Genomic DNA, 10,879 nt, shown 5'->3' with positions numbered 1-10,879 from the left:
ACATTAGAGTATGCTTATTATATTTTCATATGGATTATATGTATGTATTTACATTTAAAGATCAGTCACTCGAGAAAAGCTAAAAAAGAATTTGCAATAGGAAATTATTTTATAATTATAAAGTACACTTAAAATTTAAACTGAAGTTAAAAACTACTTTTTGAATTCCTTCTTTCTTAAATTATGACTCTTAATACAAAACAAATATACATACTGAAAAAAATTACTGTCTAACCATTAAATAATTATCTGTATAATTATTTAATCTCATTAAGATGATCTAGAGGCTCAGTACATATCTAAGGGTATATATGAACCTTAATTCGAGTTAATTTAATTCCAAATGAAACTACGAAAAAAGATTATTCAAAAGGATAATTAAAAAATATCAGCTAATAATACGTATGTGCATATGTCATTATTATATATAGCATTAACTAATGTATATTAAGTATAATCTTATACAGATGTCATGTTTCATAAACTAGATATAACATATCTACTACTCTACTGTACTGTAAAGATTATCTACTAATCTACTACTTTTCCATTATCCTATTACTATCTGTTAATAATTTTATAAATTATCATATACGCATAAAAATTTACGAATATTTTAATTTATGAACAAAGTAATATGAATATAAATTTACTACTTAGTAAGAATGTTGAACGTAAATAAGGATTGAAAAATAACGCGATCTAGTGTAACTCGATAGTTATATCTAGGTACATACTTTTTATAAATATCTATATACATATGTACATGCTTACTTCTTACTCTTACTTCTGCTTCTATCCTATCGCCTTCATTGGCCTTCATATTGGTTAGTTGCAGTGGTTAAAGAACGTTTGGTTCAGTATTCAGTAGTGCTGCGACAACGATAGCGGAAGTGTTAATGATGAATGAATAAATCATTTAATATAAGAGACATATTAGTTCTGTCAATATTTAATATTTTATGTGTATAATTTGAAAATATGAAGCATGAGGTAAAAAAGAAATAAGTATCGCGTAAATTAATAATTTACATTAATCATCAAACTGATTTGTTGCATTGAGGTTTTATATACTTAAATGTGCTGAATTCCTGGGAAATATGGATATGTTTGGTCTTCATCAATTCGTTGCAGCACCAATAAAAAATCTTTTTCGATTTCAACGCATTAAAGAGTAAGATATAACAACACAACTAATATTAATTAACAAATGTTAACCGTTTCCACATTTAGTATCTTATTAACTTGCTTAATTTTTGCAACTAGTGAAACAATGGCTGTTTAAATTCATGTTTAACATTATAAAAAAATATTTGATTATATTTCATTTTTGCATGATATCCTATTTATATCTTTAATGACAAATTTTAGCTTTTACCCTTATTTATAAAGTATTCTAAAAAATAATACTTTATATTTTTAATGTAGCATGTTATCGTATATTGTATTTCCTTTGTATATCTGTATGAAACCATAGAAGTTTATTTTCTTATATAATATAACTGGTTTTAATAATATTTTTACATAAGAAATTTAAGATTTTACGTAACTGTTGTATAATGAAAAATTATTCTATCTAATAAATTTAAAAATAAGAAATCATTTTCCTGCATTTTTATATACATTCTCTACGAATAAATTTCCTCCATTATATCTTTTAATTCTTATCCTGTTTGCTAGTAGAATTAAAACTTTGCATGCATTGGAAATTTTAATTGGGCCTATTTAAATGAAATGCATTGCTATTCTGCTTATAAGTGGACAAAGAAGTAATTTCATCAAGTAATGTTATCTATAGAAGATCCAATTTGTATGGATACTGAACTATTAAATCTTTACAATGTTTTGGAATATATGGAACGTGTATTATCATCAAATGTAGGTTGACAAGTAGGTATTATATATATTTGTGTATTAACATTTATATAAACTTTAGTACACATTTCCCAATTTTTAAAATAATATGGAATCTTTTGTTTTATTTATTATTTGTGTGTATTTATAAAATCCTATGTTTATTATGTCACTGTTATATGTTACTTACACATATTAATATCAAACAAGTCTTATGCTACTATTGATAAAAATATATTGTATAACAAAGAAAAAAATATTAATTTTATACTTTTGACTGCTCTATTTAAAGAACTCAAGGAGATTTTTGATTTATTATGGAAACAAATATTTTTACATTTCATTTTCATACTAAGTTGTTAGTAAGTTTTTATGTTACATTGTAATAAATGAATAAAGAATTAAGTAAAACATTAGAGTAAACATCCTGTATATTTCTTATAAGAAGAATACTGATTTATTATCATTATTTGTTTTTCAATACTTTCTAGATTTACATTATATGCTTTATATGCCTTAAGAAATACAGAGCGAGAATTGTAACTTGTTCATTGGAACAATGTATACATATATATGTATGTTCTTATTTTAATTTTTTTATGGTAGATTTATACGATTTAATTGTCTTTTTTGTGATATAATTTTTAATCGTCTTCTATACGTCTTCAGTTTATAATTTTCTTTCACATTTTTTAAACATTTCTTTTTCCATATTTTATATTCTAACTCTATATTGTATCTTTAGTTTATTTGTATATATGTATATGTAGCACTTTTTTCTTTCAGCTTTATTAGTAATTAAGCAGTTACTAATAAAAATCCTAATTTGGATAGTAACTTTTTAAAAGAATCAGTCTCATATTTACTGAAGTCACTCATATTTTTATTGCAGAATATGAAATAACTGCAATTCTCAATATTTCTTTATCTGAAAACATTATCTTTCTTATAACCATGAAAAATGTCAAAATTATCAATCATTTTTAGAATAACAATAAGTTTGCAAGTAAATGAGTAGCATTCTAAATTTTTTAACAAGATTAAAAAAAAGGATTAATAATAGTGAGTTTATACTTATTTTTCTATAAAATTATGATTTAAGTAAACGCTTTTCTCGAGAAAATCAAAATTAATCATTTGTATAAAATGATTAAATTTCATAAGAAGAAAAATAAAAATTTTTTCTGTAAGCTAGGTAAACCTTCTTTTTATTATAGCGTTAATTTATGATTTCTTGTATCCAAAAGATGAAAATATATATGGCATTAGTTAAAATCGTTAAAACAGATGGATGTATAGTCTGTCTAACGAGACGAGACAGCAAACAGAAAGTGATTGCTGCGGCTACGACTATTGGCTGTCGATTAATGACGTTCATATTTTTAGTTAACAGCTCAATTTATATTAAAGTATCTAAAAAAACATTATAAAATTAATTGTACACAATAATATAATAAATACTGAACGATAATGTAAAAAATAATGAACAATTAGAAGAAATAATTATTATTTCAAATAAATTTTTTCTTATAAAATATTTCAATTTCTGCAGTTAATTAATGGATCTGTAAATCATAGAAATGATGCGCAAATATGAACTTTATTCGACGATTTCGTAATACGATACGCACAGAAAGCATTGCACAATTTATATAATAGCATATACATAAATTTTTGTATTTGAATACCTATATATAATATAGAGAAATATTCTGTGCATTTTCTCTTGTTTTTTGTAGTTACATTAGAAAATATTAGCATTTAAAGTTAAGAATTAAAAAACTAATGTGAATAATTCACAGATAAATAGAAATATTGTATATACCATTTTTTACCTAAGGGGAGCATACTAATGCTTACGTTATAAGCAAAATCGGCAACATATACGAGCAATTTCATTATATCGGATAAATAGACATTTTTCATGTATATATGTTTCTACTGACTATACTTTTCATAATTTTTATACAGTACAATTTTTTTATTTGTGATAATAGAAAAATGGTAAACTATAATTCAAATTATTCGAATAATATTAAATTAAATTAATGTTATAACAAATTTTCAAAGCTGCTTTTCATGAAAACAAAGTTCTATTTAATAATTATATCCATTTTTTACTTACGTTTTCAATAAAAAGTAATATTTTTTAGTGAAAAAATATTTGTTTCTTGTATTAATTAACGGGTCAATCTGTATATTTCTTTACACTATGACAAAATAAATAACTGTGTACTATTTTAAGTTTTGAATTTTGGAATAACTTTGTGGAAGTATTGATACAAAATTATAAATATTATTTAAATAATTTTTTTTCTACATATGTATTATCTTGTCTGCTCTTGATATTTCTTACCCTTATCCCCGACGTAAACAGTATGCAATGAGTGAGCCAAGAATGTGAGCTCTACAACCAGCAATTCTCGGAACAATATTTCAATACTAACTAAATTACTAACAAATTCTACGAGAGTTTAGTGCATGTTACTATAATTTTCATTTAATATCAATGTAATATTAATTTCGCATGGTTAATTTTCTTTATTATCTCTTAATTTACTATAATTCATGCAATGAAATAATGAGTTCGAATAAGCAGTAAAATTTCATAAAATTCAAATTATAATTAGAATTTTTTACTTTTTCCAAAATAAAAGCAGTTATGTTATATATTATAGTTATTATTATATATATACTATATTATATATATACTATATATAAGTTATAGAGTTATATATTATATATATACTATATATAAGATTACTGAGAGTTCGATGAGCGTATAACCGTCTGTACCGCTTAATATTAATCATCGTTCATTGAACACATTGAGATTATATACTAGGAACATGTATATATTAATCTATTATATAGTGTGCCCCGATGTATATGAGAAATACAGCAGAGATAAATTCAGGACATAAGAATGTTAAAAAAGATTCGTATAAACATGCCTAATATGACCTTGGTTTCGACTTAATCGTAATACATTAAAACATTGTTTAACGTATTTTCGCATAAAATGATGCTTGACTTAGATAAAATTACAAACATATAAACAGCCACATTGTAAGTAGTTGAAAAATAAAATAGTGAAAATGTTAATGGAAACAATATGTGAATATTATACATATACATATTCTTTTTTCTCTTTGAAGGTTACGTAAAGGTCAACATATTCCACATCGTTGAATTTTTTTTGGGGAGTTATAAGACTGTTATAATGAAAATATGTAGTTTCATTTAAAAATACTTCGATGACTTTAAAATCTCGAAAAAGAGTGGCCTTGAAGAAATTTTTTGCCTATCACCACATTTGTCCCTTCGAACCGAATATTCTCTTCCTCTGATATTTTTTCCTATCATAAAAAATAACCGAGATATTTAAGATGATCAAGTTAGATGAAATACCCTGTAGAAGATTCTTTATTAAACGAAAATTCCCCCATTTAAATTTCCTCTTCCTTGTATCCTAGCACGTCTTTTATTTTTCGAAGTATGTAATTACTCCCCAATCGTCATAGGTCTAATAATTAAACCAAGTGACGTTATGCACGCAAAGGAAAAAGTGTCTCCAAATGCTAAAAATGTTTAAAATTATGGCTAGACTGACGATGACATAAAGTTAACGGTTTTACAGGTAATCCATATGTTTTAAGTTTAAGGGAAAGCCGTTTTCAACAAAACTTTTTCTATAGATCAGTTGAGATCGACAATTTGACCTTTAGGTGGGCATCATAAATTTTGGCTGTTTCAATGCATTTTGCTCTTGACCACGCAAGATATTTCACTAACTATCTGAAATATTTTCAAATATTTCAAATTATTTCAAACAATAAACGAAAATATTACTTCTGAAAATTGTAAGCTTTAAAAAGAAATGCATAATATGATAACAATAATTTCTTTACAAGTAGAGATGTCAAAAAGATTAGGAAAACGCCAAAGCTGTTTTTGTCAAATGGAATATTCAATTGCTCATGTTTAAATTCGATAGAATAACGAGTTCTTAGCATAGAAGTACTAAGGCATAGTTGTCCTAAAATTTACCGTACCCGAGATACTTGGCGTCATTTGGCTTTTCGATTGTGTAATCATGAAGTAAACCAAATTAAATCTCATGCCATTTCTTTTATTTGTTTTAATGAAATAATACGAATGTAAATACAGAAGTAATATGATAATATTACTAGTATGTTTACTTTTTATACAATTGCAAAGAATATGAAACACAGTTCAAAAATTTAATATTTCATAATCGTATGAAAAGTAATTATTATGTAAAGTAAATTACTATATAGTTTTTTTTTAGATATGCTTACACTTGTAATAATCACTTGTATTTGGTCTTGTAAAATATTTTAACCTTTTTTAATCTGTATGTACTTGAACATTGCATGCTGTAAAATCAATGTAACTTTGACAAAAATTGCAGCTAATGCGATAATGTGATTTGCACAACTTCATCAATTAGCTGAACATTATAAGATTCAGAAGTTCTGAGAATCATGAAGAATTTTCTAAAAAGACCTTGAAAGATAATTTAACCTCCGAATAAATACTTATTTACGGATATTCTATTGCTTCAAGCCAATGAAGAAATCTAAGGTATAATGCAAATCAGAAGCTTTTCTTGAAAAGATTAACACGTGTTTAGTTTAAGCGATATAAAATTTGGTTATATAGTATGATTTTTCTCAAAATCTCTTTTTCCGCATTATTTCGTAGGATTTATTTTTAAAGCTGCAATGATAACATAGCTCCTTAATGCAGCCCTTTTATATATATATGTATTATAATTATACTAACATATATATCCATATAATTGTATAAATATATTATAATAATTATACACTGTGGTTCCAAATTTGTGTTACAAGTGAAAATATGGTTTAAAATAAGACAAAATCGAAAATAACAAAAGTACGTTGGGGGTCTTATTTTCGAGAAAATCGTGAAAATTTAATGTTCTTGAAAAACATGTACTAAATTCTGAATTTCAAAATTCAGAAAATTTTTTTTATTATAAGTTTAATAACTGTAATTTTAATAACACACTGTGTATGAACAACTTTTTATTTTTTCGGAGTAAAATATTTATACTACTTTGTACATTTCCTTCCTTGTATATTATAAATATTAAACATATATTAAACATTTTACGATGTTAAATATATAATATACGATATACAATACTTTAATATTTAGTGAATAAAAATAAATATATTAAAAAGCAATAAATTGTACTAAAACAATGTATTAAATTTTTACAGAATAAAATGGATGAATCCTCCAGCATGTAGTAACGAAGCATATATACCTACTTCTGTAGAACACATGGCAAATGTAGCTACTCATGGGATTTGGGTTGTACCATCAGTTATAGGTAGCTTGGAATTGGTTCGCCGCTCTATGACATGGACCCAATTGGTATCAGCTTATGTATATGGCACATCCTTGATTCTTATTTTTACGGTGTCAACATTTTTCCACAGTGTACATTACTGCAATAATAATAGGTACTTACTATTACATGTTTTAACTTAGTTTAGTTTATATAACTTTGTCCATCATTTTGTGTTAATGAAATAACAAATAATTATATTACAGACACCTTAAAGAAACACTTCATCGTTGTGATCGTGCCATGATTTACATTTTTATTGCTGCTAGTTATTTTCCTTGGTTAAATGTAGATCACTTTCCAAATGATGAATTATTATTTACAATGCGTTATGCTATTTGGATTATGGCAATATTGGGTATACTGTATCAACAAATCTTCCATGAACAATATAAAATGTTAGAAACAATTTTTTATTTAATTATAGGAATTGGTCCTAGTTATGCAATTATTAATGCAGTAAGTATATAATTATACATTGAAAATAAGACTATGACTAAGAATGTTAGATAATAATGATCGTACATTATTTAAAAATTTATACCTTAATACTTACAGTATCATCAATATAACATTACTGAATTAAAATTGGGAGGACTGTTTTATATTTTTGGTATTGCGTTTTTTAAATCTGATGGAAGAATACCATGTGCACATGCAATTTGGCACCTTTTTGTTGCTGTAGCAGCTGGTTTTCATTATTATGCCATACTAAATCATGTCTTTCCTGCAGTCTGTCTGTCAGATAATTTTATGACAGCAGATGTATCATCATTACCAAAACTGTTAAAATCTCATACTGAAGAGTTATAAAATCAAATTTTTTATTACATTAATTTTGAATCGCGTCAAAATTTTACACATGAGAATTTTTAATATAAAATTGATAAAGTAAGTATTATTTCTTTTTAATCTTCAAATATTAATTTACAATTATGAGACTAAAACTATTAAAAGAGAGATATCTCTATTATTTAAATTTTTTGAGAAATAGAGATTATCTAATATGGTGAATGTACTAATTTTAAAAAGTAATTATATTAACCCTGCGGAGGTCGCGGTCGTAAAAATTCCTTCAGAGGTCGCGGTGTATTTGATAGATATGATACAGTAACTTAAAATCTATATTACAGTGCTTATTTTTTTCGAAAAGGCTGTATAAATATATGAAAAGTCTAATTGTACTAAAATTAATATAAAGTATAATATATAGATATATTTACAGTATATATAAACTATATTTAAATATAAAGAATGAACAATTATAAATTTAGAAATATTTAGAATTAAATCTTACCTGTATCTGTCAGATCAACCACGATCTTCGGAGGGTTAAGTACCTGAAATATACATATAAAAATTATATTCTTGAATTGTGCATGTCAAAATATAACTAAAGCGGTAAAGAAAATATTCAGCTATCATAATATTATTATTTGTAAAATATGAATTTCTACGTATTTGTATTAGAAAAGTAACTTTACACACTTTAATAATAGTTTTAAATTTAGATATAATGAAATGGAGTATTACATAATAAAACTACGTTCATCCGAACATATTGGGAAATAGTAATAACATAATTCAGATAATTGGTTCATTGATATGATAAAAGTTCAGTGATTCTCTATTGCACTTATTCAAATAACTAAATTTCAACTCATTCCTTTGTCTCTTTTTTTTGTTCATATCTTTTTACGTTTTGGGATTTTGTGCGTTTCAATCTGTTTAAGTTATTAGGACATGGTGATGATATTTACTATATTTACATCATTCCATATTCATATTCATACACTTATTATAGCATTATTAGGAGTTAGGTTATCTTCTGTACGAAAAAACTTGTCAAACAAGTGTTGAATTGATGTCGATGAGAACACAATTTGATATTTTTATTTTCTTGCAGATGGACACATAGAAGACATATGTATGAAGGTTAACTACGTTTTTTTACGTCTGTCTTTTTCTTTAATAAGTATATTTTACTTAGCTTCACTGGATTGTATTCCCAATATGGTTGATTTGTCAATATTATATTCTGATGACAAAGTTGATTCGCCCATTTTCAGTCGTTTGAGGATATTACATTTTTTACCAAGATTTAGTATTATTCTTTTTCTTTCCAAGATACATTGTCAAGATATAGATACATTAAATTTTTTTTCAATAATTTGAACCAATTTTGAGTTTCATTGTTATATAGTATCGTCTCAGTAATGTGTTCATATTCCTTCACTGGGACATATGAAATATGTACTGAATACGACAAATAGTTAGATAATAAATAATAGAAGATCAGCTACAAGTTCAAATATCTGAAACTGAGTATTAACTTGTATCTGTAAACAAAGTGTGATAAATGAAGATAAACAAAGCTCTACTTTATATATGTACTTTCTATATAATAATTTGATTTTATATAAAAAGTATGATAGCGAGCCCAAGTTTGTATAATAAATCAACATGTTAGTTAAATTAGAGACTGACAAAAATTGTTCAGATAAATGGAATCCTATTGTAATAGTAAATGATGCCTAACATTTTAGTATAAATTATTTACTTCCTGTATAGCATGTATTTGTATAGCAATTATTTTTTAATAATTTTAGATAGTTCTTTTTATAATAACCTTTTATAAAAATTAGCTTTTATTGTTGGTTATAAAACCAATATTATTTAATTCATATGACGTTCATCTAATGAGAAATAAATAATCAAAATTGTCTGTTCATTAACCTTCTGTATTTACAAGAATATTGTGCCAAAAATTATATCAAAATTGTACTGATATACATACAAATTATATAATTTCTATAACATAAAATAGTAGAATCTATATATAGATAGAACTTATTATTTTACACAACATATAACATAAGAAAATATCTGTTATCTTATATTCTGTTGTAGTGTGTTTAAGTATTTTTAGCTACTTTTCTTATAACTTATGATTATGAAAGTGTAATGGTAATATAATTGTTGCTTCTTTTTTGATGATTATTTTATTAAGGAATGTAATTGTGATGTATGTTACTAATACCATAAATCTATAAAATAATTGATGTAGTTTTATTATTAAACAAATTTTGGATTCATTGCTTTATTATTTATTTATATCTATATGTATATAATATGTTAGAGGCAGAGCACCCTCCTGCCAACATAATGGCAGAGAGCCCGTCGCTATTTAACCTTACGATAATCTATGATTGATTTGATGACTCAGCAAGGACCTGCTTGCTAGTACTGGCTGGGTCCTTTAGTGAATGTTTGCAAAGCTGATAGCCGCCGAACTATGGGGTATCGATAGCATGACTGTTTAGAGGATGCGTGAAAGTATTAACAAAATTAATTTTTAACATATATGTAAATAATATCATGTTCAAAATATCATTCATGATTGAAACATTTCAATATTATTAAAATTTTTATTAAAAAGATAAAATTATAGTACAGTTTTAGAGTTTATAGAGGTTTTTAGTAATGAAAAGAATATTTATGTTATATAACATTTATGAGACATTTATTAGATACAAAATAATAATAATATAATCATAATAATCATATATGTTAGACAAAACTTGTTTTCTATTACCATTATCGTAGGGCCGCTTTTTCCTT

General features: G+C 25.0%; 1 protein-coding gene across 6 annotated transcripts; it reads left to right on the top strand.

Annotated features, from left to right (window-relative positions):
* The first annotated feature begins 811 nt into the window (after nucleotides 1–811).
* On the top strand, nucleotides 812–10,258 carry LOC138178352 (monocyte to macrophage differentiation factor 2). Of its 6 annotated transcripts, XR_011172683.1 has the most exons (6): nucleotides 812–993; nucleotides 1,064–1,174; nucleotides 7,128–7,373; nucleotides 7,465–7,717; nucleotides 7,817–8,149; nucleotides 9,165–10,258. XR_011172683.1 is itself a non-coding variant. In XM_069110103.1 (5 exons), exons 1-5 carry the CDS (start codon nucleotides 989–991, stop codon nucleotides 8,069–8,071), a joined length of 870 nt encoding a protein of 289 aa, XP_068966204.1. In that variant the 5' UTR covers nucleotides 812–988; the 3' UTR covers nucleotides 8,072–10,258. The 6 variants fall into 6 exon arrangements, 5 of the variants coding, with proteins under 5 accessions (XP_068966204.1, XP_068966207.1, XP_068966205.1 ...); XM_069110103.1 differs by having other exon boundaries at nucleotides 7,817–10,258; XM_069110106.1 differs by adding an exon at nucleotides 1,799–1,878 and having other exon boundaries at nucleotides 812–1,174; nucleotides 7,817–10,258.
* Nucleotides 10,259–10,879: the final 621 nt, after the last annotated feature.

The sequence above is a fragment of the Bombus flavifrons genome, chromosome 3, assembly GCF_040668555.2.
Source record: "Bombus flavifrons isolate JBK064 chromosome 3, iyBomFlav1_principal, whole genome shotgun sequence".
NCBI classification, from domain to species: Eukaryota; Metazoa; Arthropoda; class Insecta; order Hymenoptera; family Apidae; genus Bombus; species Bombus flavifrons.
Note: the sequence above shows the minus strand (reverse complement) of the source record. Positions and strands in the feature narration are given on the sequence as shown.

Coding starts and splice junctions, on each gene's coding strand:
- LOC138178352 (XM_069110103.1), top strand. Junction 1,175..7,127: donor CGATTTCAACGCATTAAAGA/GTAAGATATAAC, acceptor AAATTTTTACAG/AATAAAATGGATGAATCCTC. Junction 7,718..7,816: donor GTTATGCAATTATTAATGCA/GTAAGTATATAA, acceptor TAATACTTACAG/TATCATCAATATAACATTAC.